Source organism: Macrotis lagotis, chromosome 5, assembly GCF_037893015.1.
Source record: "Macrotis lagotis isolate mMagLag1 chromosome 5, bilby.v1.9.chrom.fasta, whole genome shotgun sequence".
Lineage (NCBI taxonomy): Eukaryota > Metazoa > Chordata > Mammalia > Peramelemorphia > Peramelidae > Macrotis > Macrotis lagotis.
The window spans coordinates 237,807,393-237,821,202 of record NC_133662.1 but is presented as its reverse complement, the minus strand read 5'-3'; the positions used below and the strand labels follow the sequence as shown (position 1 = coordinate 237,821,202).

The 13,810-nt window shown below is 42.5% G+C and overlaps 1 protein-coding gene and 1 long non-coding RNA gene across 22 annotated transcripts in view; one reads left to right on the top strand and one right to left on the bottom strand.

The window, feature by feature from the left end:
* NF1 (neurofibromin 1) overlaps positions 1–13,810 on the top strand; it is a 251,200-nt gene that overhangs the window by 122,398 nt on the left and 114,992 nt on the right. For all 17 annotated transcript variants that reach the window (XM_074189002.1, XM_074189001.1, XM_074188998.1 and 14 more), the window contains 6 exons: positions 457–540; positions 1,399–1,515; positions 6,353–6,534; positions 6,631–6,842; positions 9,624–9,785; positions 9,933–10,036. In XM_074189002.1, the coding sequence (XP_074045103.1) occupies positions 457–540; positions 1,399–1,515; positions 6,353–6,534; positions 6,631–6,842; positions 9,624–9,785; positions 9,933–10,036 (861 nt within the window). The remainder of the gene's footprint in view (positions 1–456; positions 541–1,398; positions 1,516–6,352; positions 6,535–6,630; positions 6,843–9,623; positions 9,786–9,932; positions 10,037–13,810) is intronic.
* LOC141488708 (uncharacterized) overlaps positions 3,388–13,810 on the bottom strand; it is a 31,588-nt gene continuing 21,165 nt past the window's right edge. For 2 of the 5 annotated variants that reach the window (XR_012468766.1, XR_012468769.1), the window contains 2 exons: positions 9,365–12,960; positions 3,388–3,573 (listed from right to left, as the gene is read on the bottom strand). This is a non-coding gene — a long non-coding RNA (uncharacterized LOC141488708). Of the gene's footprint in view, positions 3,574–9,333; positions 12,961–13,810 lie in introns of those variants that run through there. The other 3 variants (XR_012468767.1, XR_012468770.1, XR_012468768.1) reach the window with 3 other exon arrangements.

Here is a 13,810-nt window from a genome sequence, read left to right as displayed (position 1 = left end):
TCTAAAGGAATCGTGCTAAGTGGAAGCACATGGAGAGAACTCTGGACCAATCTTACAGACTATCCTGAAAAGAGCTAATATATGATCCTCTTACCCATCTGCTTCTACCCTTCTTCTTTCAGAAAACCCAGAGTTCAGAGCACTTTAAACTGTCCTTCCTTTCTAAACTTCAGAACTGTCAGTTAGGTGGTTGCAACTTCTGAACATATAGATACATATACATACACACTCATACATACTTCTTTTTCACCCTTTCTTCCTTCATCTCACTCTGATTATTGAGGCTCCTTGATTCAGACTTTATCTCCTTTCTGACAATGGTGGCAGAATTTCTTTCTGAAGTTGTCTCAAAAATCCATTTGAGGGAACTTTCTTGCTAAATAATCTCTGCTATAAAAATAAAACACAAGTTTTTCTTTTTAAAAAAAATCAGATTGCTTTCATTTTCTTTCATAGGAATAAAATGGTGGAATATCTGACAGATTGGGTCATGGGAACATCTAACCAAACTGCAGATGAAGATGTGAAATGTCTAACTAGGTAACGATGTATGAAGACTTTTCCTTAATATATCATAGGATACTAATTGTGTAAGCACTGTATCCATTGGAAGGTTTGTTTTGAGTATTTTGCTCTTATGTTTGAGTATTTTAAAGTTCAGTATCTCCTTTAGTTTGTTTCCCAAGACTTGTTTAATGCTTTAGTCATTCAAGAGGATCTTATTTACCTGTTGGAAATGCCAGACATGTAGCTCCCAGCTTAGGAAATGAAAGTTTGATCTCTTGTAAGAATTTTTAAATCTTAAGTTCTATTTATTTTGTAATTGAGAATCTTAGCAGAGAATATAATTTTGAATTTAGTGTTTATATTATAAAATGGTGGACAGAGAAGTCATTATCCTCATCATACTATTGTATCCTGTAGAAGAAGTTATTTACTATGTTTTGTTTAATTTAAAGCCCTTATTCTTTCCTATCCGAAAAATGATTATGGAAACCAGGTGTCTAGCCGCCATAATCTGAAAGAAATTTCTTCAAAAATTCAAAGGGCTTAGTGGTAGTATTTTGTTTTTCCTTTTTTCATGTGCACCCTATAGATTTCTAACCTTTTGTTGAGTCCCAGTGCGATCTATTTTGTTTACATGCCACTTGATTTAAGGAGGTGGTCACTCAATATTATTTAGTTTCTAAAAAATGTTCTTTTCATTTAAAATACATTCCCCTCCCCCTATTTTCATAACTACAAACTAAATCCATGGTTACTTTATACTAATGTATATTAGGTTAGTAGTTTACTTAGTGGAATCGATATTTAGAGTTGCCTCGATTATGAAGACATTTGACTTTTGGACAAATATCTGCCTAAAGGCTTTCCCTTTCTGTACTGATTTCTCCCCAGAGACTTGGACCAGGCAAGCATGGAAGCAGTGGTGTCATTGCTCGCTGGGCTCCCTCTACAGCCTGAGGAAGGAGATGGGGTGGAATTGATGGAAGCCAAATCACAGCTATTTCTTAAGTAACTTTGAGTATTTGTAATAAACCTAAAGCTTAGAGCCAAAGAGAACTACCCAGAACCCAGACCCACTGCAACGTAGTGAGGATGATAAGATGGCAGCCTGCTGAAGTCAAAGCCATGACATGAAATAGGGCTTGGCATTTTCAGAGTTAAGAACATGTTACTGTCTCTTGAAACACTCTGAACATGAGGACTGCTTTGCCGTAGACTTAGGAAGCAGCTGACTACTTCCTCATGCTTCTGTCCTCCTCACTGAATTCTTGATTGTGCATTGGGTCGGTGCCAGTTGGCCCCCTCAAGGATGGTTGCTTTCCTATAGGTCCCTTCTTTTTTGTGGGCCCTGGTCCTTTAGCCTATTATCCCACCATCCTGTTCTATTCCTGGCTTCCTTCCTCAGTTGTGTGTTTTCAGTTATAGTCCTTATGGGGCTTCTTGGGCACAGGAAGCTGTGGGGATTTCATTGTGGGGAACTCTGGGGTAGCTGGTAGCCTGGATATAGTAGAGAAACTTGCCCGAGAGTCATGTTAATTGATTCACCTATGCATCCACTGCCAATGAGAGTAGTTTATGAACCTGATCAGGATTTGAACTCCAGTCCTTATGGCCATTCTAATAATTTACTTCCTCCATTCAGTTTTCTTGCCTCTAGAATAGGTGATTCTTGAAAATAATTTGGAGCCTATAATATGTCCACTATGGATCTCAGATGCCCCTAAGTCTCCTACAACTTGATTTTTTTTTGGAGGGGGATATTCTGATGCTGACATTCAGAATTTCATAAGATCATGAGAGCATATTTTGGTCTAAAATATGCTTTTATGTGAGAGAATAAGGTAGTTTTGAAAGCATCATGCAATTTCCCAACCACAGTCTGACTTACTACTCTTTCTTCTTATTTCATTCTGGCCCAACTTACTGTCTGTCTTCATTGTCTTTCTCCTATTCATACATCAAAATCATAACTCACTTTACCGCTTTACTAACACTGACTGCAGTGCTAGTCTGGGCTGTAGATGGTTTTTTATCCATAATGAATTTCTCCATGAATTGCTAGGCTGATCTCATGAATAGTTGAGGGTTTTGTTGTGTTTTTGAGTTTGAGTTTACAGCCCTGCTTTTGGTACAGGTCTGCAAAAATAACCCATATGCCAACTTTTGAGCTATTTTATTTATTTATTTGTTTGTTTATCTGTTTGTTTATTTTATTCTCATTTTGTACAAATTTTTTTACATTAATAAAATATTCTTGTTTAAGAGTAAATGAAATACCCCCTCCCCCCATAAGTATAGACTTGCTTGAACGATAAAGTAAAGGAGAGAGAAAAAAATTAAAATTAAAAACAATAATAGTAATAATTGTAGGTATGGCCAGGTGGCGCAATGGATGAAGCACCAGCCATGGAGCCACAAGCACCCGAGCCCACATCCAGCCCTGTAGACCCAACAATCACCCAGCCGTGTGACATGCAAGCCACCCAATCCCCACTGCCCTGCAAAAACCAAAAAGAAGAAAAAAAAAGACCCAAAATAAAATAGTAATAATAGTAGGGGTGGCTGGGTGGAGGACAGAGCATTGGCCCTTGAGCCTGGAGCACCTGGGTCCAACTCCGGCCTCAGACAACCAACGATCACCTTGCCATGTGTCTCCAGGCAGGCCACCCAGCCCCATTTGCACTGCACCCTCCTCCAAAGAATAATAATAATAATAATAATAATAATAATAATAATAATAATAATAATAATAATAATAATAAAAAATGTGCTTCAATCTTTGTTCCAACACCAACAACTCTGTCATGGGTGGATCACATTCTTTATGGTAGGTCAATCGCAAAAGTTACTTCCATATTTTTCCAATGTTGCCATTGCTGATCACAACTCCCTCCTTTCTTATTTCTCCACTACCATGTACTATATTTTCTCTCTCCTTTCACTCTGACTCTGCTGTAGGGTCGCTGAGTGGTGCAGCAGACAGGTCCCTGATCCTGGGGCCAAGAGGCCCTGAGCCCCCATACCACCTGGCCCTATGGTCCTGGACAGGTCTTCCAATCCCAGCCCCTTGTAAGAAGTAAAAAAAGAAAATGTGTTATATCTGACCACTGTCCCCCCCCCCCATGGTCCATCCTCTCCTCCTTTATTCACATCCCCACCCCTTCCCCCTGACCCCCTCCTTCTTACTCCAGTTGGCTATACCCCATTGGGTATATTTGCTGTTTCATCTCCTAGCCACCTCTGATGAGAGCAAAGGTTCCCTCATTCCCCCTTGCCTCCCCCCTTCCATATCATTGCAATAGCCCATTGTAATAAAGAAAAATCTTATTATATGAAATATCTTGGCCTAGTACCCCTTTCCTTTTTCTTTCTCCCATTACATTTCCCTTTTTTTCTATTGACTCCATTTTTGCACCATATTTTATCTTAGAATTCAGCTTTCTCCTGTGCTTCAACTACAAAAGCTACCTCTACCTGCTCTATTAACTGAGAAGATTCATATGAGTATTATCAGTGTCATTTTTCTATGCAGGAATACATGCAGCTCATCATCATTTCCCCCCTCTCTTCCAATCTCCATGCTTCACCGGAGTCCTGTATCTGAAGATCAAACCTTCTGTTCAGCTCTGGCCATTCCAAAAGGAACCTTTGAAATTCCCCTGGTTCATTGAAAGTCCATCTTTTTCCCTGGAAGAGGACATTCAGCCTTGCTGGGTAGTTCATTCTTGGCTGCATTCTAAGCTCTTTTGCCTTCCAGTATATTGTATTCCAAGCCCCACGAGCTTCCAGTGTAGTTGCTGCTAAGTCCTGTGTGATCCTGACTGCAGCTCCACAATATTTGAACTGTGTTCTTCTGGCTGCTTGTAATGCTTTCTCTTTGACTTGGGAGTTCTGGAACTTGGCTATAATATTCCTAGGGGTTGGTTTTTTGGGATCTCTTTCTCAGGGGGAATCTGTGGATTCTCTCCATTTCTATTTTGCCCTCTGCTTCTAGAATATCAGGGCAATTTTCCTGTAGTAATTCTTTGAAAATGATGTCAAGACTCTTTTCCTGATCATGACTTTCAGGTATTCCAGTAATTTTCAAATTATCTTTCCTAAGTCTGTTTTCCATATCAGTTGTTTTTTCAATGAGATATTTCACATTTTCTTCTAATTTTTCATTTTTTTGGTTTTGAAGTATTGATTCCTGATTTCTGGTAAATTCATCAATCTCCCTGAATATTCTATTCTTTGTCTGAATGATTTGTTCTCCTCAGAGAGTTTTCTTATCTCTTTTTCCATCTGGCCAATTTTGCTTTTTAAAGCATTCTTCTCCTCAATAACTTTTTGAACTGTTTTATCCATTTGACCTAAGCTGGTTTTTAACATGCTGTTTTCTTCAGCATTTTTTTGGATTTCCTTGACTAGGCTGCTGACTTCATTTTCATGTTTTTCCTCTGCATCTCTCTCCTTTCTTTTCCCGGTTTTTCTTCTAACTCCCTCATTTGATTTTCAGAGTCTTTTTTGAGCTCTGTCATAGCCTGAGCCCAATTTCTGTTTTTCTTGAGTCTTTAGATGCAGGAGCTTGTGCTTCCTCATCTTCAGCCTGAGTATTTTGATCCTTCTTGGGCTTATTTGCAAAATATTTCTCAATGGTCTTCCTCTTATTTCTTTGCTCGCTCATTTTCCCAGCCTGGGCCTGGTTTTGGGGTGCTTCCTGAGCTTTTGGGACACTCCCACAAGGGTCTCAGTGTATGAGGCTCTGTCCTCCCTCCTGGTCTGTGAATGACCAGAAGCGCCCCCCTCTGCCACGGTCCTGAGGTGGGGGGGGGGCCCTGCTGTTCTATGGGAGGGCCTAGACTGCATCAGGATCTGAATGTGGTCAGAACCCCAGTGTCCTGTTCCAGGGGCAGAGGACAGAGCTCTGCAGTCTCTCTTCACTCCCCTCCCTCAGCTCAATGGGCCCATGCCCTGGGGGCTGCTGTTTACCAGCTCTGCCTGCTTCTGTTCCTGGATCTGGGCTGAGGTAGCCACTCTGCTGGCTGTGTGCCCTGAGGGCTGGGCTCCATGTGCTCACTCTGGCAGAGGTCCCCCGTTGTTCCCCCACTTTGTGCCCGGTGCTCCCCGGGGTGCAGCTCAGGAGACTCCCCCGCTACTGTGAGCTGGGGCTCCCAGTGCCCTGGGGCTGCCTCCGGGAGGCTGAAGTTCTTTTGCTTTGGCGCACCACCCCTCTGGCTGGCCGCCCCTCTGACCCCGGGGAGCAGAGCCTTTCTGCTCTTTTCCAGGTTACTTTGAGTAGGAGAACTGCCTCACTGGGTCCCTTTGTGGGTTCTGTCTCTCGAAAGTTTAGTTAGAGTCCTTAGTTTATAAGTTTTATCAGAGAGCACCTAAGACCTGATCCTTTCTTGTCACCATCTTGGCTCCACCCCCCTTTTGAGCTATTTTAGAAAAATGCTTGATGCATTTATTAGATGGGTGAATGACTCCACCTGGATCCATTTTACTTCTAAAATGTACTATTTATAATATTAGAAGAGAATATAATTTTTTAGTTATGAAATACTTCCATTTGGTGCCCAGATAGTGTGTTATCTCAGAACAAAATTGAATTCAGTATAACAGAATTTTAGATGAGCAATCAGTTGACCAACAAACAATCGAGGACTTCAAATGTGTTAAATATTAAGACCTGGGGATACAAAAGAGAAGTAAAAGTAAAATCTTTACCCTCAGGGAGTTCCTTAAATGAGGATGCATATGCTATTTACCAAATAGATGGAAGGGATTATCATTGGAGCTGGAGGAGGTGGCAGCATCATTCATTTGGACTTTCTTGTCTAAGGATCGGTCTTCTCATTTTCAGGTATTTCACACTATTTATGAACCTTCTCAATGACTGCAGTGAGGTTGAAGAAGAAACAGCACAGATTGGAGGCCGGAAGCGGGGCATGTCCCGAAGACTGGCGTCCCTGCGGCACTGCACCGTACTTGCGATGTCCAACTTGCTCAACGCAAACGTCGACAGTGGCCTCATGCACTCCATAGGTAAGGAGCAAAACGCAAAGCTTGGTGGGCACGGCAAGGAGACGTGACGTTCCTGAGCCTGCTTTAGTGAAGTTTGTGCTGCTTCTACTGTGCTAGGATTGGGGTATCACAAAGACCTTCAGACCAGAGCCACCTTCATGGAAGTCCTCACCAAGATTCTTCAGCAAGGCACGGAGTTTGACACACTTGCGGAAACTGTGTTAGCTGATCGGTTTGAGAGACTTGTGGAGTTGGTCACGATGATGGGCGACCAAGGAGAGCTCCCCATAGCCATGGCTCTGGCCAATGTGGTGCCTTGTTCTCAGTGGGTAAGTTCATTGTAGATTTAAAGAATTTCCAAACGGGAAGGGCCTTCTGAGATCCTCTAGCCTGGCCCTCTTGGGAAACTGAGGTTAGGAGAAGCTAATCGAATTGTCTAGTTTATGAAGGTAGACAGTGGCAGAGATGAGACAAAAAATCAAGTCTTTGCTTCTCAGCACAGTATTGTTTCTGTTATTACTCTTCAGATCCTTTTCTGTCTAATAAACGGATTTATATTTAGGGTCATCAAGATTTTTCTTGTTTCTTTTTATGATTAGGGATTTTCTTTTTTTTTGTTTGTTTGTTTGTTTGTTTTTGCAAGGCAATGGAGTTAAGTGGCTTGCCCAAGGCTTGTACATAGCTAGGTAATTATTAAGTGTCTGAGGCCAGATTTGAACTCAGGTACTTGTGACTCCAGGGCTGGTGCTCTATCCACTGCGCCACCTAACCGCCCCTTCCTCATTAATTTCAAAGAAAACTTCTTTGAGATCACATTCAGAAACATGCTTTAGTGAACTGTGATTGCAGTGGGGTCACTATTCCCTCTCCTATCAGATTTCCCTTCCTTATTTATTTAGTAGAAGGTGACCCCAAGTTTTGGGGCCAGAAAATGCACCACTTTGCAACCTGTTGTATTATGTGGCTCCCTTTATGTTTGGAGGTAGACCACCATAGTTCATTGCTATGCCCATTAGAAATTTGCCCCCACGCAGGACTGACAAGAGCTCATTCAGTGGGGGTCACCACCATACCACCAGTAAGTGGCAGGAGGCAGCTGTCAGAACATGATTTCAAGTTTTACCTCGTTGCCTTGTCATTGAAATGACATAATTTTAGTGCAGTAACTAAGTTGCTTCTAAAATGAAAAGTGTCATATTTTTACACTTGGACCTGCTCAAGCTCCAATCTATCATGCTTTTCTTATTGGCAATCTTTTGGAAAGAGAGAACACTTCTTGCCCAGAACAGATGATTCAATTTTACTTAGTTTAGAAGATTAGAAAGGCAGTTCTTTTGAGCCATGAGATCAATTCATTTTTGGCTATTTTGAAAACTAATTTAATTGTTTGGTTCTTACCTCTTCTCTGTATCCAAGCTTGTGCGTTACCTTTTCAGTGTTCACTTCCATTTGCTTTGTGGGGTTGTAAGTCATTGCGTGCATCATTTCCTTTCTTTGCTTCCTTCCCTTGGCATCATTTCATAAAAGTCTTGACATATCTGGACACCCCTTTTATTTTGTTGTTTTCATTCATGGAGTGTCTACTTGTTTCCACTTTTTTGCTGTCAAGAAAAGAAGTGCTGGGGGGTGGCTAGGTGGCACAGTGGATAGAGTACCCGCCCTGGAGTCAGGAGTACCTGGGTTTTAACCCCACCTCAGACACTTAGTAATTACCTAGCTGTGTGGTCTTGCAAAAACCTTAAAAAAAAAAGTCTTAGGTAGCAAGACTGCTATCCTGGAAATAAGTTGAAACAAAAGAAAAGAAGTACTGTTAGAAATAATTTTGGTGTGTTTGGGGGGTTCTTTTTATTGTCAGTCACCTCTTTGTCTAACGGTGGAATCTCTGGCTTAAAATTAGGTAACTTTCTTATCACGATTCCAAATCGCTTTACAGAATGGTTGAACCAATTCACATCTCTCTCAGCAATGCATTAATTTTCCTGTCTTTCCACAATCCCTCCATACATTAGCTTTTTACAACTTTTATCACATTTTCCAGTTTGCTAAGTGTGAGATAAAATCTCACAGTTGTTTTGATTTGCATTTCTCTTATTGGTGATTTCAAGCATTCTTTCATATCATTATTAATAGTTTATATTCTTTTGAGAACTTATTGTTCATATCCTTTGAATAGTTTTCTGTTGGCTAATGGCTTTCGATCCTATATATATTTTTATTATTTGTTTGCATATCTTGCATACCAAATCTTTATCAACGATATTTGATATTCTTTCCCAAGCAACCACTTCTTTTATCTTAGATGTTTTAATTTTGATAGATAAAGTTTGAATTTCATGTAATAATAATTTACCATTTTTATCTTTTGTAATTGGTCCTATATTTTTTTATTAGAAATTCATTTTCTACTACGTTATTTCATGTTCTAAACTAGGGTTGCCTTTCACATCTACCTAGATCTAGCTTAGTCTCAGATCATGGTCTCTGTGTGATTTCCTCAGAAATAGGTGTTTTTTAAAATTTCTCTTAAGCTTGTGTCCCTCTTTCATAAGTCCCTCTTCTGTTCTCTTAGCTCTCCCTTACCCACCTTCCTCCCTCCCCTCCCCTCTATCACTGTATTTGTGTCAGAGCATATTTGGCTTTAGCTCTATCTTAGATTTGAGCTCCCTCGCTGAAGAGGTCCCAGAGCCTCAGACTACCTGGTAGCAGAGATTCCAGGTGTGCAAGTTGTGTGTGTGTGTGGGGGGGCATCTCTCCCTGGCTTCTGAACTACCGGTAGCATCTACTTTTGATTGAATTTGGTTGTTTTCTGCCCCTAAACAATCAAGTCAGTAAACCTTTATTAGCCACTTACTGTTTCCAGACACTTTTCTGGGAATACACAGATTGGCAGAAACAGCCCCTTCCCCTGCCCTTGAGTTCACGACTTATGTTGCAGCCTCCAGAACCTTTCATCTCTCTTAGCTTTGACCTGTTAGCCGTGAATCCTTCGTAGCACTTTAATGAGGGAGTGCCAAGCTGTGGGGCAGTGCTGCAGCAAGCCTGTGAGGTGATCTGATTCTCCTTTGTAGGGAAACTGAAGTGATTATTCTTTTTTAAAAAACCTTTTACAGGATGAACTCGCGCGAGTCCTTGTGACTCTCTTTGATTCCCGACACTTACTCTACCAGCTGCTTTGGAACATGTTTTCTAAGGAAGTTGAGCTGGCAGACTCCATGCAGACACTTTTTCGAGGGAACAGCTTGGCCAGTAAAATCATGACCTTCTGTTTTAAGGTGAGTCTCTTCCCCACCTCCCTCTCTGCCCTGAAATGAGCTCCACAGCTTCCGCACCCCTGCTCGGGGAGGAGAGGGTTCATTTTGCCATTTTCCCAGCTGCCTTGGATCAGCGCCTTACTGGCTTCTGCTTGTCCTTTTTTGTAGGTCTATGGTGCTACCTACTTGCAGAAGCTTCTGGAGCCTTTATTGCGATTCGTGATCACATCCTCTGAGTGGCAGCATGTCAGCTTTGAAGTTGATCCCACCAGGTTGGTAGTGAGGCGAGGCTCCAGTTCCTCTTAGCACGATCTTGTCTGCACATGAGGCCCTGCTGGGAGGTGACTTCTGTGAGCTGGCTCCAGCCTCAGGTCTCAGTGGAGGGGGAAGTCATTTGTGGACTGAGCACATATACTGTCAGCTAAGGGCTTGACGAGGGTGAGATGGAGTCCAAGACAGAATGACATGAAAGCCAGAGTGGCTGCAACAGACAGGTGTAAAAGGCAGGGGCAGGAAACAGCATCTTAGTGCCCCAGATTCTAGTCACAGCCAGGGGACCATCTGTGCAAGTGCCTGAGTTTGGAGTGGAGGAGGGAGAGGCTTCAGCGGGTATCCGAGCCAATGCAGAGAGCGGCCCTAGGCGAGGGCAGAGAACGAATGGATGGGTGTACAAGATGTTGTGGACTTGTGCTGGCCTGGCAGGCAAAGGGTAGGGGGATGCACTGACCAATTATAGAGGTGTAGCAGGAGACCCAAGATAGTTCGGCACTAAGGGAGTTCTGAGGGAGAGGCAGTGTCTGAGTTTCACTGTCTGTGACCGATTGCCAGTGGCCAGTTTGGTAGAGAAGAGACCTATGATAAGGATAAGCAGAAACCAATAGGAGTTGGAAGGAAGGAAAATTAAGCATTAAATGTGGGGGCCACCACAGTGGTCAATGAAAGATTTCTAAGGATGGGTTAGAACTGTGATGTTTGTAGGCATCAGGAAAGAGCAAGTAGAGATTGAAAGAGGAGATGATCAAGGGCCATGCTCTCAGAAGACTTAGAGGATGGACCAAGGGTCTAAATAGAGGGTTTTGGGAATGCCATCCTGGTCTCTGAGGGTGGGAGAGAGTACTATGGAAGTGAGGGATAGAAACCTGACAGTTGAGGGATGGAACAAGGAAGGAGGGGTTTGAGCCAGGTGACTTCAGTTTTCTTCCGAAGAAGGAGGCAGGGTCTTTGTCTGAGAAGGAGAGATTGGGGTTGAGTGTTGGAGGACAGAGCCTGGAGTGTGTTAGGGAGCTAACCAGAGAAGACTCAAAAGACTTGTTTAGTCTTGTTTAGTCTCATTAAGATTAGATAGCATGAGTTTGCAAGTGGAACCATTTAGCACAGTTGCCTTTTTCTTGTAATTTTCAGCATTGGAATAGGAACAGAGAACACAGTGGGAGTTACCCATGATTGGGATTTGGTCAGATGGAAGCGCTGAAGACTAGGCAGTAAGGCATTTGGGAATAGAAAATAGGTGCTAGTTGAACAGATCACATAAAGAGTCAAAATGTGAAGGGAGGAGGGGAAGGACAGAGCAGCAGCTATTGACCTGGAAAGTGGGGGTGGGGGGTGGGGGAGGGAGAGAAGTATGATCAGAGAGGAATTTGAACGTTCCAGATCAGAGATGGAACAGAGATGCTACTCTCAGGAGGTGCTCTGGGGTTGAGGGCCTAGGGCGTTTCAGACGACTTCATGATGTGTAACAAAATACCCTAGTCCAGGGAATTTTGAGAAAGAAAGGAGGATGATGCCAGGCTTGTGAAGAGACATCACTAAGGGCCAGGGTATAGAGATCATCCAGAGAGGGGGCTGAGTCATGGCAGAGGAAATCTGGAAGTGGTAGTGAGGGGAAACAATATGTTTTCTTCTTGTCCTGGAGTGTCATGGGGCCTGAGACAAGGCACACCTCAAACTGGAGCAAGAGGACAGGAGTCACTGGCTTCCACGAGCACCAAAACACAGAATGAGATTGGCAGAAAGAGTAAGAAACTTCAATTCAGTCGACAGTGAGGTGCCTACCTGAAGACCTTGGGAAAAGGAGGTGGGATTCTGCTAGCTTAAGGACAGGATGAACCTGTGATTCACATCCCCACCCTCCTCTCTCTATACATTAAGGAAAGGGATGGAGGCCATCAGGTGGTGGGCTTGTGTGCCTGGGTTAGCTTGTACCTGCTAATGGGGTTCCCAAGGGCACCCTTCCATTCTTCTGTCTCAGCATGAGGATGGCCCTTGATGTTTGAATTCAGACAGGATTCAGGTGATGTTGGCATGCTTGATGGTGTTATAGAATAGAGGCATTGATTTTCCTCATATGCTTCATTGACCAGACACTACCTTCACATGTGGTGGTAACCTTGGTTTGGGACCTTGAACCCATTGGAAAAAGATGTCAGAGTTGGAGTCTTACCCTTCCCAAATCTGTTGAAAGGAAAGGGAGTGCCCCCCACGCTAGCTTTTCTTAAATCAAATAGCAATATTCTCCTGTCTGCATGCCCTACTTGGAGTTTGCCACTGAGGCAGTAGGACTGGGAGGGGTCATCATCATTTGGTCTTCACTGCAGACTTCTGATCATTAGTTTTATTCCATCTGTCACTGGTTAAATTCTCTGTCGAAACTTGACATTTTTGCTTCTTCTCTATAAAACCTGTTAAAATTAAAGATTAGCAAAGTAAACCAGACACTATGGAACTCTAGATCTGGCCAAGCAAACCTTCTGAACTGCCTTTGGGAGTTAAGGTAAATTAGAGGTAGAAAACTTGAATGATTCTACTTGCTTATGTCCTCCCTAGTAAGACATTTTAAACTGTCTCCCATTATCAGTTGGAGCAGCTCCCCAAAAGATGTCTGCTCTTTCCCTGTCTCAGCATTGTGCTGGTCCAGTAAGAGTTAAGAAAATGCTGACATTTTAATGAGGGGGCAGGAAGACAGGATGAACTTTTCATCACTGAGTTGTGAGATGCAGCAGGTAGTTAGTGACATTTTGCCCTTGTTTCTGAAGTGCATTCTTTTGAGAATATCCTTAAATTAATGTTCTTTGATCCCCCTCATATTAGCCAGTGTGGATCGTTGTGTTGAGAATGGAAGAGTTGGAGGTATCCCAGGGCAGACTTCTTCACCTTTTTCTATGTCCTGGATCCCTGGGGCAGTGTCTTGCTCACAATCCTGTTTTTAAATGAATAAAATAAAACATATTAGATCACAAAGGAAATCAATAATATCAAAACATAATTATTAAATCTTTTTTTTTTAAAACCAGTGAAACAAACGCACACAAGTTCACATACGTCAGTTGAAGGAGCCCTGGGCAGGAGGAACCGGGAAAGGTTTTTTGGAGGAGTCGTCATTTGAACTGGACAACAAAGTGTCCATCTCTTACCTTCCCTGTTTGTTTGTTCATTCTTTCTTTCTTAATCTTCCCTATTTTTTTTTTTTGCTAGGCAGTGGGGTTCAGTGGCTTGCCCAAGGCCACACAGCTACATAATTATTAAGTGTCTGAGGTCAGATTTGAACTCAGGTCCTCCTGACTCCAGGGCCGGTGCTTTTTCCACTGCACCACCTAGCTGTCCATATCTTCCCTATTCTTTAAGTCCCCTCTTCAATATTAGGCTCTTCATCTGCTCCTTGATTAGTTATTCATTCCAATTTCCCTGGTTTTATTAATGGTGCTTCCTAGGCTTAAATTCTTTAATGCCCTTATCCCTTTCTTCCCCTTTCCAGTCTTGTATGACTTCCAGTGAGGACAAAGTGTCCTCAGCTTTAAATCTAGGGGCTGAGGATCTATTCCATGACCATAGCATTACGTGTAGACACAGCCCTAAAACAAAGTCAAATTCTGACTGCTGGAATAAGCAGTGAGTAAATATCCTGGAAAAGATTCATTGATGGCAAAGATTACAGAGACAGGACAGTATATCTGTTGTGAGGCTTGGTTTTTGAATAAGAGTTTTTGATTAATTAATTGTTGGTCTTTTGTCCCAAGCAGGGGTTCATTCTACAGGGAGGATCTGGTCAG